Source organism: Suricata suricatta, chromosome 12 (assembly GCF_006229205.1).
Source record: "Suricata suricatta isolate VVHF042 chromosome 12, meerkat_22Aug2017_6uvM2_HiC, whole genome shotgun sequence".
Taxonomy (NCBI): domain Eukaryota; kingdom Metazoa; phylum Chordata; class Mammalia; order Carnivora; family Herpestidae; genus Suricata; species Suricata suricatta.
This window is the reverse complement of record NC_043711.1, coordinates 43,178,811-43,195,778: the sequence shown is the minus strand read 5'-3', so window position 1 is coordinate 43,195,778 and position 16,968 is coordinate 43,178,811. Positions and strand designations below refer to the sequence as shown.

General features: G+C 36.3%; 1 protein-coding gene across 6 annotated transcripts in view; it reads left to right on the top strand.

The window, feature by feature from the left end:
• The window catches only part of CHL1 (cell adhesion molecule L1 like), a 203,288-nt gene that overhangs the window by 178,562 nt on the left and 7,758 nt on the right, over window positions 1-16,968 (top strand). For 5 of the 6 annotated variants that reach the window (XM_029918203.1, XM_029918202.1, XM_029918199.1 and 2 more), the window contains 10 exons: window positions 1,759-1,860; window positions 2,324-2,521; window positions 4,305-4,375; window positions 7,392-7,614; window positions 8,824-8,939; window positions 9,071-9,275; window positions 9,480-9,602; window positions 11,793-11,972; window positions 15,258-15,419; window positions 16,086-16,217. In XM_029918203.1, coding sequence (XP_029774063.1) covers window positions 1,759-1,860; window positions 2,324-2,521; window positions 4,305-4,375; window positions 7,392-7,614; window positions 8,824-8,939; window positions 9,071-9,275; window positions 9,480-9,602; window positions 11,793-11,972; window positions 15,258-15,419; window positions 16,086-16,217 — 1,512 coding nt within the window. The remainder of the gene's footprint in view (window positions 1-1,758; window positions 1,861-2,323; window positions 2,522-4,304; window positions 4,376-7,391; window positions 7,615-8,823; window positions 8,940-9,070; window positions 9,276-9,479; window positions 9,603-11,792; window positions 11,973-15,257; window positions 15,420-16,085; window positions 16,218-16,968) is intronic. The other variant, XM_029918204.1, reaches the window with a different exon arrangement.

Genomic DNA, 16,968 nt, shown 5'->3' with positions numbered 1-16,968 from the left:
AGGTGGAATTTAAGGAAAGGTATTAAGCAGGCTGTGTTTTAGCTTATGGGCAAGTAATAAATTGTATCATTTATCTTGAATGTATCATAGATAAGCTGCTATATAATGATTGCCACTTCAGATAGCTGTGAAATTAGGTGATTAACTAGTTGTTACTTAACCTTCTAATTTCTGTATAAGTCTAATTACATGAAATAGAGGTTGGGGTTCTGATTTTTTACTTTGCTTATCCATTTGGAGTGTCATTGTAACTACTGTATTGTAAATGATGGAAAATAATTGCATATGTTAAAAAATAGTGTTATATTCTAAAAAAAAAAAAATAAATAAATAAATAAGTAGCTATGGAAAAAAATATATAGCAGCATTATCTATAACCATCAAATTACAGAAAAAGCCCAAGTGTCCATTGATTTGATGAATGGATAAAAAAGATGTGTGTGTGTGTGTGTGTGTGTGTGTGTGTGTGTGTATAAACACAGTGGAATATTACCAGCAATAAAAAAGAATGAAATCTTGCCATTTGAATGACACAGGTGGAGCCCGAGAGTATTAAGATGAGCAAAATCAGTCAGAGAAAGACAAATACCACATGATTTCACTCGTATATGGAATTTAAGAAACAAAACAAATGAGCAACAGGGAAAACAAGAGAGAGAGGCAAACTGAGGAACAGACTTTTAGCTATGGAGGCCCAAGTGATGGTTACCAGAGGGGAGGTGGGGAGGGGGAGGGGCAGAATAGGGGAGGGCACCAAGAAGTGCTTTTGTTATGATGAACACTGGGTGATGTGTGGAGGTGTGAGATCGCTAAATAATACACCTGTAGCTAATATTACACTCTGTGTTAACTAACTGGAATTTAAATAAATTTAAAAGTTAAACAAAGTCATCACCTATGCAGTTCTCTAGTTTCTGACACAATAAAAAGATTTTTCTTTTCCAATAAAAACAGTCTTCCTACTCTTTTTCAAAACTCTAAGCCAAGACAGTATAAAAGTTGCTGTTATATACTGAGAATTCATTGTTAGAAATTACAATAAAACCCCAGAGCATGCAGAAAAGAAGGCCTGACTTCATGTTCTTTATCTTATTTTCCTATAGTCATAGGACCTAATTTTATTGCCCTAATATGGTTATTGCATGCATGATTTAAGTGATAATATACTTTTCCCTTACTGGTTTAGTTACAAAACATTTATATGCAAAGCACTGTGGGTGATGCAAAAATTAATGAAATGCAGTCCGTCCTAGCTGTATGTGACAGATATAAAGATCTGTCCTATACAGGAAATGAATCAGGCACCTACATAAGCGTATGAGCTGTAAGATACTGATCCACTTGAGGAAGATCATGTTTCTCAAAATTGCACGTAATTGTAACCCAGGGCACCTGTTTAGAAATGCAGATTCCTGGGCCCACCTGCGTCAGTAAGCCAGAGAGACAGAGCCCAGAAATAAATCCTTCTTGTTAATAATTACTCCCGAAAGAATGTTGATGCCCACGATCAGGATGCTCTTTGAGAACTGGCATCAGAGGAAAGGGAAAGAGTACCCACCCTAGGGCATACACGTGCGGGAGCCGCCTTCGAGGCAGAACCGGAAGGGCTGCTGAGATGTGGGCAGCTAGGGGCGGAGACATGGACCCGGAGAGAAGGAGAGAGAGGAAAGGGGCTGGCAGTGCGCCTCAGGGAGGGGATTGGGTAGACAAAGCCACGGTCTGCGTTCTCCTTACCTTTATCTTTTCGTTGTTAATCAGATGTTCCAGATCCACCAGAAAACCTCCACTTGTCAGAAAGACAGAACAGGAGTGTCCGGCTGACGTGGGACGCCGGAAACGATCACAGTAGCCCTGTTAGCGGTAGGGGCACTTGGGTAACCGTGTTCTTGACGCTCCTGAGCCACAGTTAATATTAAGGCCATGTATTTATAGCACAGTTCTAGATTATCCTTCTTAAAATATCCTTTCAAATGTTTTTTTTTATGTTTATTTACTTTTGAGAGAGAGAGAGAGAGAGAGAAAACGCCATGTGCAGAAGCTGAGGAGGGGCAGAGAGAGAGAGAGAAAGGGAGAGAGAGGGAGAGAGGGAGGGAGGGAGAAAGAATCCTAAACAGGGTTCTCACTGTCAGCATAAGGCCCGACCTAGGGCTCCAACCCATGAACCCTGAAATCATGACCTGAGTGCAAATCAAGAGATCAACAGACTGAGCCACCCAGGCTCCCCAACCTTTCCGATGTTTTATATTATATGTAAGTGTTAGTATAAGTTAAACATACTAACTCCATTCTCATTTTTTATGTTTTCTTATGCTTCTACTGCCAGAATACATTGTTGAATTTGAAGGAAACAAGGAAGAACCTGGAAGATGGGAAGAACTGGCTAGAGTCCAAGGAAAAGGAACAACAGTCATATTACCTTTGGCTCCATATGTGAGATACCAGTTCAGGGTCATAGCTGTGAATGCAGTAGGGCGGAGCCACCCTAGCCAGCCATCAGACCACCATGAAACACCTCCGGCAGGTGTGTGAGTTCTCACGTCAGGTTTCAAGATATTTTGAAGATATTTTGAAGATTTCAAAATATCATAAATTTCAAAACATGTTCGTTTTGCCCCATCTTTCAATATCTGAGAAAGCCAATGGATACTATGGTGTAGGGCTTTAGATTTCTTCCAATAGAGAGCTTGAAAAGTTCTGTGAACTAACAGTACACAAATATTCAAAGTATACCAGATTCAAAAGTTTTATATAAATGTTTGCTAGAGAGCAGGAGATTACATGGACATATATGAGCAAACATTATCTGTGATAGGTAAGTATCATGTTAAAATCAGTTATCAAGTATGTTATAACCTGAAGTTCAATATATAGAAAATCAGCGCTCTCTCTGACTTTTTCTTTTTATTTCAGTTTTCTGAAATAAAACAGTCAGTTCATTGTCATCACCTTGTTAACACTTTTCTAATGTTTAGTTTTGTCAGAGAGCAAGTGGGAGCACAAACAGGTGAGGAGCAGAGGGAGAATGGGGAACAAAGGGTCCGAAGCAGGATCTGAGCTGACAGCAGAGAGCCTGACGTGGGGCTGGAACCTGTGAACCATGAGATCAGGACCTGAGTCGAAATCAGGCACTTAATTGACAGAACCATCCAGGTGCCCCAACACTCTAGGAGTGCTTGGGTAGTCAGAGCATTGGTATTATTTTTTCCTCTGAGCAAAATAAATATGCAAAGGTATAACTTCCTTTTTAGATTGAGGAAAAGCAAGAAGAGATAGTAACTGAATCACATACGTAATTGTGTGAATTAAGTGTAAGTTGCATTTGGCACTAAAACTGTGCTTGTCCCTTTCTTATTAAATGGAACCGTCTGAGTGAATTTCATGGGCGTCTGAGTGTATTACCTGTTCTTTCCTATTTTTTGTCCCTAATACTTGGCTGTTGAAACTAAGACATGGTGTTTGTTTCTTAAGATGGAAATATTCACAACACATATTTCTAACAGTAGTTCTAATAGAAAAAGGAAACATGTTTAAAATTAAAATATATTTAAAAAGTAGGTTTAGCATTTGGGGCATGCCTGGGCTGCTCAGTCAATCGGACAGCTGACTCTTGATTTTGGCTCAGTTCATGATCTCACGGTTCGTGGGTTTGAGCCCCGCATCAGGCTCTGTGCTGCCAGCTCAGAACCAGGAGCTTGCTTCAGATTTTGTGTCTGTCTCTCTGTTCCTCCCCAACTCATGCTCTGTCTCTGTCTCTCTCTGTCTCTCAAACAAAAAATTTAAAAAATAGGTTGAAGATTTTTTAAAAAGGAAGTTGAAAATTTAAAGTGGAGGTTTGAATGAAGATATCTAAGGTGAACTGTCTACTGTCCATTGAATAATAATAATTATATCACTTCAAGCATATGATTTTAGTCCTTTAAATAAAATATATGTTTAGAAGCTGCCTTGTGTGAGGTCATGGATAGGTTAACTAATCTTATGGTGTTAATCATTTCACAATATTTACATATAAGTATAAAATGTATATGTGTGTCTTTGATATATAAATACATACATACACGTACACATATGTGAAAGCATTACGTTGTGCACCTTAAACTTACACAGTGTTAGATGTCAATTGTATCTCAAGAAAGCTGGAGGGAAAAACTGCCTTAGTGTTTTTACAAACTGGGCCAGATAGAAATAAACAATTAAATTCAAAGTTATTTGAAATTGTTTTTAGCTGGAGGAGGGATGATAGACTGATTTACCTATGGACCCGAAAATTGGAAAGAGTAATTTTATTACTTAAAAATTTTCAGCTCCAGACAAGAATCCACAAAACATACGGGTTCAGGCCTCTCAACCCAAGGAAATGATTATAAAATGGGAGGTATGTATTCTTCAATGTGTTATACACTACTTTGTGTTCCTTTTTTTTTCTCTTTCTTTTAGATCTGCATACTACATGTAAGGATAGCAAAGTATTTTTTAAGAACATAGATATAAGATTTGTATATTTTATGAATATATTTACTTTGTGTATTTTATGGATCTTTGTAATTAGAATATTATTAGAATGTTAAACTGTGCTAAATAATGTAAAAGTTATAAAGGTTGATTTAATTGTAATCCATTATCAAACATTTCAGATTTCCTAGTATTTTTACAACTAATATTCTCAATCCTTTCTTCAAAAAAATACTAAAAATTTTTCACAAATTTTAGTACACGGTCAAATAAATATTATGCATATTAAAAGGATGTCTGCCAAATAATATCCACTATTTATTAAACATGATCAAGCTTTTTGTATACTGTTTTCTAATTTCAAGAACAGACTTGTCATGAGCATCTTTTTCTAGATATAGAAACTGAGGTCCATGTGATTGGTGGGCAGTCCTGCCTCTCAGTCTCTCACTAGACATCAACAAACCGAGGGCATAAACCTAAGCATCTTTGGACTTCAAACTATACTTTTTGCCCCTTTTTAAAAATCTCTATTAAAGGTTATGAAGTTGACTTTTGTCTTTGAATTTGGTGTGAAATTTCACATCTGCTCAGAGGACTTTAATTTTTTTCACTGTCATTTCTAAATTTCTTCTTATTGGGTAACTTCCCCCCCCCCCCCCCCCCCGCCGCCCCATTTGGACATAATTAGGAACCAGTAATTTAACCTACTGAGAGTAGATTACCATACATTCTGATTTTAATAATAGACTTCCAACATTAAATTCATTGAATTTTATGTAAATGTAGAACATTGTTGCATGTATGCTGAAACATACCAACTTATTTCTAAACGTCTTTTCAGATATAATTTTGCAAAGAATTTTAGGATGTATGAACTTTAGGTTAATTTTTTTAGTCAATATTTTTATATCAACACTAACCCATTATTCCCATTTCAGTAAAATTAAACTACAGATTTAAAAATTTTTAAAAATGGTAATACACAGAATATAAATATATCCAAGAGTATTATTTCTTTCCTTGAATTTGTGGTCATACATATTTGCTACAACATTGTCTTGATAATTACTTAATTTGTAATCTGAATTTATGTTAATATCTTATTCTTGTAGAATCTCTTTTTCTCTCTTAAGTTCCATGGAAATTTCTATCAGATGGATGATGTAAGCGGTTAGGTGAGAATAATAGTATGTAATTATCGGGTCGGTTCCTCAGAGAAGCGCACCACGTTGCACCAGTGTCAGCTCCTTAATCCTGCCCCCTCCTGACTGCCGGGAACAGCCGGTGCGCTCAGCTCTACATTTCATACAGAGAAGCTGGGGCTCTCGTTCTAGTGACCTTACCCAGATGCCCTGTGCTGAGTCAGTGATGAAAAGAGGGCCCCAAGCCCCACGCCTGCTGGTCTGCTATCTTTGTTGGGGGCCTCTTTAAGAATCTGCTGTGGTTTTGTTGCCCGTCTTCTGAAAGCCAAATACAAAATACTCCCGGTGCTTCTGCTGGAATCCCGGCACCCAGGAGCCTGGTGATTTAGATAAGATTTTTCTTAAAAGTGTTACCAATGGTGGCAGTTTATCTTAAAATTTGCCAGAGAGCTTTATCAAATGTAACAATTTTCCTTGGAGCAAAACGTGTGTAAATTGGATACTTTTACTTGTGCACATTTATTGTTGGTAGAGGCTAAAGGGATTGTAATTCTAGACTGTGGTATTAAACAAAAAGCTTGTGGCCTGATTTCATCTAGGCACTGCTAGATCGCCTGGTGAATTTATATCCAGATGGTAGTAAAAATTACATGGGTGCAAAATGTCGAATGCAACTTATAAACAATAACTAAAATCTCAGAAGCATTTTGGTTTGTTTTGATTTTTTTTTCTCATAGCTAAGTTAAGGATTCACCTTGGAGTCAGTGTAGACTTGAGACTGTTTGCTGATAGAGCAGTGCTCTCAACCTAATTCCAACCAACACGTCCAAAGGGTATTTTAGTAGATTGGACTGAGTCAAGTAGCATTGCACATTCTGTAAGAAAACTCCATCTATGACATCATTGAATCACTCATATATACACACAAAATTACCATTTATTTAAGTGAACCTTACATTCTAAGACTAAAGTCACTTTTTTTTATGTATTCTGTATAACTGATTGATTTAAACACATTTCCCATTCTTGAAACGAAACTGGTTTAAATCACATTAATATATTTTTTTAATTAATATATTGCTGGATTAAAAACCAGAGTGGAAATAACCAATTTCCTATACTAGAAATGTCTCCACTAAATTTTCTCGTACAGCCAAATACGGTGGAAGCTGGCGATGGAAAGGGGGCACTTGGTCTTAAAGAAATAGTCAGGAAGCTGGAGAATTATGTTATTATACAGAGAAGCTATATCTTCTTGTCACTAATGTATAAACATGCATATTATCCAGAAATAAGAACTTACTCAATCTCTTCTCCTAGAAGGCAGATGGAGAAGGATAGATGGAGTCAGGTGGAAAGAGTTCTGACAGAGAAGTCATGGGAAGTCCCTTTCACAACCATGCAGTTCATGATCATGCCTTTTTTATATCTTCTCATTCTTTGGTAATGAAATAGCAGAGGAAAGTTTAGACAAAAGCAAAAATCCCCTGTGGATTTTCTTAGTAAATCCTTTCCTATTTGAACAGTGAGACTTAATCACAAGGACATAATCAAGGCATCTAAATTGTGGGCTTCTTACTACTTAGGTAGGTGAAGGACTAACTTCTGAACTTACACTTACAGAAAGACAAACATTTTCATAAGTGTTTCTAAACTAGAGGGAGATGTCAGACCTTCCAAGAAATACAAGATCCGTCTATTGCAATGTTTCTTATGCTGTTGAGGGTGGCTTGCCACTGTCTCTGACCCAGCATATCCCTGATCACACTGGATGAGCCTTCCCTTTTGTCTTAGCCTTTGAAATCCATGGAGCAGAATGGACCGGGCCTAGAGTACAGAGTGACGTGGAAGCCACAGGGAGCCCCCGTGGAGTGGGAAGAAGAAACAGTCACAAACCACACCCTGCGCGTGATGACACCTACTGTCTATGCTCCTTATGATGTCCAAGTCCAAGCCATCAATCACCTTGGCTCTGGCCCCGAGCCTCAGTCAGTGGTTCTCTATTCGGGGGAAGACTGTAAGTGATGCACCTGGAACCACCAAGCCCTTCAAGAGTGGTTTCTTTCATGTATATTGCGTTTCTGTCAATGAGAATTTTTGAGCAGCTACTGCATGCAAAGAAGATATTCTAGCTGTGAGAGAGAGAAATATAATACTTGGCTCCTACCTGAGGGCTGACTGCAGGATAGCCGCTCACTATAGAGTGGTAAGGAAATAGGTTAAGAGTTTTCATTTTATTCAGCTTCTGAGTAAACTTGTGTATTAAAATAAAATAACAGTAATCATCACTGCCATTAGTCAATCAGTATAACTGTCATGAGGTTCCCAGTGACATTTGTCCTTACTTATCAAAGACTTCCTAACAGCCATCTGCTGCCATGCCCTGGCCTCACATACTTGTATGTCTGGAACCTCCCTAATGCAGATGAGCTACAAACTGAGATTTATATATAGAATTAAACACACACACACACACAGTTTTGAGGTACTACTGATATGCTCATATTAATAGATTCTTATACCATAGTAACAAATGGATTATGGAAAAAAGGAAAGATGCTGTATTTCACATCACTAAAGGAGTTATTCTCATTGTTCATCCAGGGTACACAGTAATATTTTGATTGAGTGAAAGAAGGTTGAGAACGTGAAGTGACTTACTCCTTATTTGCCTGCTACCTAAATTCTTCCACCCAAATACACCAGACATATCACTGTGGACTAAGATATTATTAGTCTTGGCTACTCTGCATTCGGCTTATTCCTCTGTACTTAGTTCTTTGTAGAATGGGGATAATAATACCACTTTACAGTATTGTTTTAAGGATTATGTGAGCCAATCCAGTGGCCCATTTTTTAGAGCATTGTCCTACACTTAGCTATTGTTATCAACAGATTGATCAAATTATCAAGTAATTTTAGTTATGTTGTTTAGTTCACCTGCCTCTAAAGGCCACATACCCACAGAATATTTCACCGGCCACTGTCTCCGGTAACCTTGCCCCTGCCTGGAGAGCTGCATTTCTCTGTGTGGTGCCCTCTTCTCCTAGAAACCTAGTAGGGCTCTGAAATTCCTCTGAGATAAGAAACTCTCTTGGTTCCATTTGGAATTGATTTCCTAAGAGTGCTTGCTCAGATTAAACAATATGAAAAATCACCTTTTGAGAAGGGGATGTAATCACATTTGAAGGTTATTAAAAACTCACGATTCTTATGTGCTTAACAGATCCTGATACAGCTCCAGTGATCCATGGGGTGGATGTTATAAACAGCACATTAGTCAAAGTTACCTGGTCAACAATTCCAAAGGACAGAGTACATGGACATCTAAAAGGATATCAGGTGTTTATCATAGATTTTCTTTTGTTGCTAAATAAGTATCTTAAATGCAAATAAGAACTGATCTCAGAAGAAGATCCAAGAGAATCTGCCACCATGACCGATATGTTAAAGGGTTCCTATTTCCATTACAGGTAAATTGGTGGAAAACGAAAAGTCTGTTGGATGGAAGAACACATCCCAAAGAAGTAAACATTCTGAGATTTTCAGGACAAAGAAACTATGGAATGGTTCCTTCTCTAGATGCCTTTAGTGAATTTCATTTAACAGTCTTAGCCTATAATTCCAAAGGAGCTGGTCCAGAGAGTGAGCCTTATATATTTCAAACACCGGAAGGAGGTAAGAATAGCAGTGGAGAATAATGCCGATGATGGGAATTATCCAGTGGCCAAATAAAATATTTCCCTTCTTATCAGTAGTTAATTAATATGCACTTCATATGAGTTAGCTTCTCAATTTCTATGAAAAACTATAACCTAACAGAGATTTAAAGAAAAAAATTACCAGTTTATAAGTGTCTCTTCTTGGTCTTCTGTTTTCTAGTACCTGAACAACCAGCTTTCCTGAAGGTCATCAAAGTTGATAAAGACACTGCCACTTTAACCTGGGGACTACCTAAGAAATTGAATGGAAACCTGACTGGCTACCTATTACAATATCAGATAAGTAAGCAGAAATTTGAATGGAGTCCACCTGGAAATATTTCATTCTTGGTTGAGTTTTTGGTTTGTATGCTAAGAACCTAATGATCATGGTTTGTAAGCTGGCATACTACCCTAACAACAGAGGGGCTTGTAAATTGGCCTGTGGACCAAATCCAGCCTGCCGCCTATTTTCATAAACAGTCCATACATGTCTATTAATTTAGATTTGTCTGTAGCTGCTTTCTTATTACAGTGGTCAAGTTGAGTAGCTGTGACAGAGATGACATGGCTCACAAAGGCTGAAATATTTAAATCTAGTTCTTTTCAGAAAGGTTTCCCAATCCCTGATTCAAATGAAAAGTCACTAGGTACCAGAAGACATGTGTTTAATATTTATATATAAGAAGCATTGGGAATTATGAAACACGCCTAAGAAAAGCATAGTAAATGATGCAATGAAGATTGAAAGCATCCATAACTTACACCCTGCACTTCTTTGGTCTCCAACACATGCTTCCAGCCTCAAACTTCAATGTACTTCTGTTTGTAGAAACCTCTGTGGGTAGCCCACTGGTATAGGAGGTTGTATGGAGAGCCTTAAAGAGTTGTTTTGCCCCATTACTCAGAAAGTGCTCTGCCATTGTGCTGCTCTGACATTTGGTTGAAAACATGCTTAGACGAAATCAGGTCATTTCGAGTCGTAGTGCCTTCCATGTCCAATAGTCTTCGTATCAAAGCATCATCTTAAAGTGGAAATGAGAGAACTGAGATCATAGAAAATTTTAGACTGAAAACATGAGTTCCATACACCCGAAACCCTAGGACTGTGCTGCAGAAGCCATCTTGATGGGCCCGGCGAGCTATTCTGCCTCCACGTCGTTCAAAGCTTGTAGCAATCCACGTCCTGCATGAGTTTTAGCTCCCTGGGGCCTGTTCTGAGTTGTGCCATGTAATTAAATAGATACAGGCATAATCCCAATAGAGGTAGCATGTTAGCATTTTCTTTTTTGAGTGTTTGCTAAGTAGCAGGATCACTACCAAGTGCTCTCCCCTTATTTTTTCATTGAAATATAAAATATATGAGGGATGTATTTTCACTGTCCTGTGGGCTTCAGAATTGAGGGATACAGAGTTCTCCTAACTAGAGCCATGTAGTAAAATAAATATTAAGCAGTATTCAAACCCAAATCTGTCTAATTCTCCATGCTGAGCTCTTAAGCCTACAGTGTTCTATGAACTGGTTTTCATATATATAGACAGCACTGAAGAAATATTTGAAGACTTTTTAAGTGTTAATTTTTTTGGTAAAGGTATGATTTGTCTATCCTAAGAGTAGAGAAGCTCAACATTAATGAAGTTTCAGTTTTTATGTTGATTTGTGTGTAAGATTTAAATTTATTTTAAAAACAAGTTCTTAGAGAGAGAGAAGGCTGGAATGTTAACAACTGCAGTGATTATCGTACTCCTTGATACATGGATTTTTCATCAAATGATATAATTGTACACTTATTTATCTTTCTGTTAAGTGATTGAAATGTTTTTAGATAACTTCTCTCTTTTTGTTGCTTTATATGTTCTAATAGTTGTTGAGTGTGTGTATGAGAGCTCTCTAGAGCTTTCTATATACTTCTCTAAATTCATAGATTGATTATTGTAGTTTTTCAATGGACTTTGTGGCATTTTATAGGAATTATCTCAAGACTATAAAGGATGATATATATTTTTTTAATTTCCAATGTTTGGATCTAGGTTTTTCCTGTTCATTGATCTAATTGCATTATATGAACCAAGGAAAGCATTTTTATGTCGAGTGTTGTGTGTGACTATATGTATATGTGTGTGCATGTACATATATGTATACGTGTGTGTGTGTGTATATATATATGTATATTTTTTAACCTGTGTGATATCTTGGACCTAGCATCAAGAGGGTTTATTCTAGCCCTTCCCTTGCCACTAATAGCTTCACAATTTGGGGATGTTTCATTTCTTGGACTGTTTTGATGGTAATCTTAAAATTCTTACACAAATCCCATGGTCTTACTGGTTGCAACTTCTTTGAAAGATGCTGTCTAATTCATCTTTTCTGATTAGCACTTGGTCTAGTGCTTAGTATATAGTAGATATACAGAATCAAAAATAAGGGACAATGTAATTTGAATTGTTAAGCGTATGAAATCTAAGGCATTGCTGTTCATGTTGATTTTTTTAGTAAATGACACCTATGAACTTGGAGAACTAAATGATATCAACATTACAAGTCCATCAAAGCCCAGCTGGCGTCTCTCAAACCTCAATTCAACTACCAAGTACAAATTCTACTTGAGAGCTTGCACTTCAAAGGGCTGCGGAAAACCAATCACGGAGGAAGGCTCCACATTAGGAGAAGGGAGTAAGTGCAAGAGGCGTCTGCCTGCTGTTTTTTAAACTGCTCTGAAGGGAAGGAACCATGATAGCCCTTGTGAATCAGAAATGATTGAGATCTCAATCTGACCTTTTGTTTTCTACTGATACAGATACAGAATTTATTTCTCTTTCTTGTGTGTAAAGTTCACATTGACTCAATTTATGGATTTCTACACAACAGCAATGAAACTATAGCCTCAGTGTATATAAGGTCAGGAACTATAATTTTACTTAATTAAAATAGGAGTTTATAAGGTCATAAAGTTATTCATAAGGTTAGTAGAGGGATATTTTTCTTTTGGAAATGTTTTCATACTGAAAAATATTTGCCCCTCACCCTGGTAGATGTTTTGTAATAATGATCTAATACATTTAACTTCCATATCTTTATATATATATGCATATAAATGTACCAATTTAATTTTACTGTATACTGGTTGATGCCAAATATTGGCTTGGAAATGACCCACCAATCTCTGGTTTAATTTGTGTAAGTCTCTGGATTCAACTGCACTTTTCTGTTTTATTTTGTTTTTTCCAACTCAGACCCATTTTCCTTCCCAAATTGTTTGAGCAATTATAATTTTAGCAGTGTTTTTGCTAAGCTTAAAGGGAGAGAAATTAAGAAGTTAGGGCCAAAAAAAGGGGAAATGAATCAGAGGAACTGCTGCACAGACTAAAAGGTAATAAAGAGGACTCTGTATAGGATTCAAGTTGATCAGACCTAGAAGGATATTTGAGGAAGGCAAGAAGGAAAGGGAGGTGACAGGAAGCAAAACAGAATCATGTGCTTATCACATGCTGTATGTTAGCCATTGCTCTGGATGCTTTTTCAAATTTTAGATAAGAAAAGAATCAATGGAAAAAGGAAATAGTAATGGGAAAAACTAAATTGTGGTTTATAGAATGTGTGTATTTTTATAAAATATACCCAAGTGTATATGAATCACTGTAAAACCAGTGTTTGTGTGTGAATGGTTATACTCTGATCTTTATTATCTCTTTCTCCTTATTGTTCTGACTGTATTTATACAGCGAAGGGTTTATGTTTTCTTCAGGTACCCTAAATACTCAAAGCTCCCTTTATGGGAAAAGTGTATGTATTCGAATACTTTCTCCTGAGAAACCCACAAATTATTCCCATGAACAAATGAGACAGCAAGTGAAATGAAGAACTCAAAAGAGAGATTTAAAAATGATAATAGAAAACGTTTTAGTAATGAAAGGAACTTATTTTTCAAGAGTTCAAACTGGCATCAAGTGTCCCATACAAAGAAAAAAAGTCAGAATGGTAGTAATCTAAATTTGTGACATCCCTATTTTTCAAAGCAGAGTTTAAGGCATGGAGAGGGTTGCTATTTTGTTAGAACCGTGACCATGACATGCAGGAGAAATGCTAATCCCATCATTGCTAATTTGCAGTAGGCAAGAAAAAAATCACCAAATCCTCTTCCAAGAGTTATAGTTTCCATATGCATATATGGAAATATTTAGAGAATTTGGGTTTGGTCACTTTCATGTTTGAAAATGTTTTTAACTGATGGAAAATGCTGCTTGTATGGTTTTATAAATGACGTGGCTGCATCTTCTTTGCAGATTAAAGATGCAGCCAATGTGCTTGGGTACCTTACAGCATATTTCTTCACTGCCCTAGGTCTCAGTGATTTGAAAATGTTCCTTACTAGTGTGTTTGTGTTCTTTTTCAGGATTCTACATTTTCAGCCACTGCCCCTTCCCCAGTTGACACTGATCTCTCTTCTATAGGCATATCTTGCCATATTTACAGGAAAGAAACTATAATCTCTTTCTGCCACTGGATTTCAGCATGATCTTTGAAAAAGGAAGCATACATAGATATTTCCACTGAGGCGATAAATCTTGATATCACACTCTAAAAATAACTTTTGTGCAAATTGGAATCTATTTCTGTGCATCTTTCTTCTTGCTCTACCTAGATAGCACATTTTTCAGGTCATCTGGCCTTTACTAAGAGAATCGGATTTGATACATGTGCTTTTTTTTCTGATTATTTTCTGGTTGTCACTCTGATTTTCAGGTGGCTCACATTCTATAGTCTGAGAGTGGGAAGATGATGGAGCTATTTAGAAATATTTGTGTCATTATTGATTTGAACAAAACGCTCTGCTTTTTTTCAAAAGCTTGCATTATTTAATGTTATACTAATATTTCTATTTTTCAAAGTCAAGATTAATTGTGTTTTATTTCAGTGGTGCTCAATCTTAAAGGCTTTGCTCAACTAATATAATTGGCCTTACTTCTCCTACGGTGACATTTTTTAATGAAACCCTTTTGTTACCAGTAACTATATCATCAGTTTCTATTCTATGCTTAAGAGCTATAACCAAATTTAATGTGTGACATATTAGTCATTTGAAACAGAGTTTCATAACTTTTAATACTCTCAACACAGAGTATAGTACTTTGTTTTCAGTGTACATTATTAACATTTTCTGGTTTACATTTATTATGTTGAATTGATTCATAGCAAAACTGTGGATCAAATATAAAAATATTTTACATATTTTGTTACATCAGAAATCAAATGTATATTTAATTACACTGGACTCCTATTTTTATCCGCTACTCTAAGATTCTACAATTAATATATTGACATGCTCATCTTTCTTTTTTTAAGTATTAACGTCTTAACAACATTTAAAAAATCTCTGCATTTCATTTAAATGTACCTATAAACCTGTACTTTATGTACCTATAAAACTGCTTGTGTGTCTACAAATTTTAAGTATTTAATATATGACCATGTTATGAAGCTATTCCATCAGTATTTATAGAGAAGACCATGGCAAAAAAAAAAAAAAAAAAAAAAAAAAAAAAAAAAAAAAAAAAAAAGAGAGAATTATAATGACATTGGTTTTAAAAAATAAGCAAAATGGCCAGTTCAGTTTCCTGCTGTGTAAGTTCATACTGCACAAAATGACACTGTATAATTTTTTGAAATCTGTGTTTGGTTTTGAACCATTCATATAGTGCCATTTCATCAACAAGGACATCATCTTTAAAGGACATGAATTAAGTTTATTTCATTGACTCAATTTCAGTATATTTAGAAAGAAAATCTTGAATGTTGATTTTTCTTGATCTCTTGAGAATTCAAAAAAAAATCTGAGAAAAAAGTGCTACAAATGTCTCTGCTCCCAAATAATAATAGTTTTTTGTTTTTGTTTTTACTATTCATGTCCTGTTTTTCAGTGATTACAATTTATATGATTTAACTGTGTGCATTTCTTAGGTAAAAGTATCGGGAAGATATCAGAAGGAGTAAATCTTACTCAAAAGACTCACCCAGTAGAGGCACTTGAGCCTGGAGCTGAACATATAGTTCGCCTACTGACTAAGAATTGGGTTGATAACAATAGCATTTTTGAAGATGTAATTGAGACAAGAGGGAGAGGTGAGACATGAGATTGTATTTGGGGCAATCTTAGACAATAATTGTGATAAATAATAAAGACAGAAAATCTTGCAGATTTTTAAATTTTACATACTTCCTGTATTAAAGATAAAAATGTGGAGCACAGTAGCTATAAAGAGAATAGTTTTGTTTGTTTTGACATACCATTTTTAAATTACCAAAATGAAAAGCGTTTCACAAAGTTCCAACATATTTCTTATCATTTTTACCAGAGTAGTTGACTAAAACTATCTCCTGCCAATTAACACATGTTAATAACAAAAACTAAAAAGAAAAACAAAGCAAAATAAACCCTCAGAACCCCCGGCAATCTGCATATAACCAAGCCAGCTTATGCTTTCGCTTGCTTGTGCTGCTGTGTACTTCCTTCCCGCTGCCTCCACTGTCCCTTTTTGGTTTTCATCCTCAGAGTCCAGGGCAGCTTGAGAGGGCTCCTTCTAAAAAAAGGCTGGATGATTTATCAGTGTGCTTCCGATGAAATGTCCTTTAAATCACATTCCCTCAAGGGTCACTGAAATCACTGAAAAGAAAAATAAAATGGTTGCTATTTCATATGCTTAAAAAATACGTTTCATTTTCCCGCAAGGGACATAATCCCAAAGACTGTTTCTAGTGACCAATGTGTGACTTCTCTTTGTACAACAGAATATGCTGGCTTGTATGACGACATCTCCACTCAAAGCTGGTTTATCGGATTGATGTGTGCGATTGCTCTTCTCACACTAATCCTGTTAACTGTTTGCTTTGTGAAGAGGAACAGAGGTGGAAAGTACTCAGGTAAAGCTGTTTCTTAATACACTTTGAATTTATTCAACAGTATTTTCTAGGAGGCGTTCTTCAGAGACATCTTTTATGTTTTGAATTACACCTTTAGGTCAAATTTATGTTAGCACATTCGACACACGGTGTACTAAGAGGGGAAAAAACATCCTAAATTAACTAACCAGGAGGTACGGTCTAGAATATTATTTTCACGGGAATACTTACTCTCTACTTTCTGGTACTTAAGTAGTCTCTAAGAAGGCTTACCATATTTTCACGCTTCTACTTTCTGTCTGTAAAGTATCAGGGACGTTGAGGACACTCATCACTAAACCACACACATGTAGTTGAATGTCTTCAGAGGAGAGGACCCATTTGTAGCATGCCTTGCCCCGTATTTATGATGCAGAGAATGTAGGCACTGGCATATTCTAACAGTGGTGGCTCCATCAGCCAGCCGTCATTGGGAATGTATTTCTTATGACCGTGACATGTACTGGATACACTTCCTCCTGAATTCATGTACATAAAATATAAATAAAAACCATCATAATTAATAAAATGGTGGGCTTTAATTCAACTTCCCAATTCATCTGATTTTTTTCAGCTATACATATTGTGTTGTTGCTATTATTAGGGTTCAAGATGCGTATAAAGGGGAAAGATTTAGATCCCCATGCTATTAGTTTGATGACATTCAGATTAGTGACAAGTTCTTTTATTAGCTTGTGATTCATTTAGCACATATTTATTGGGAACCTATATG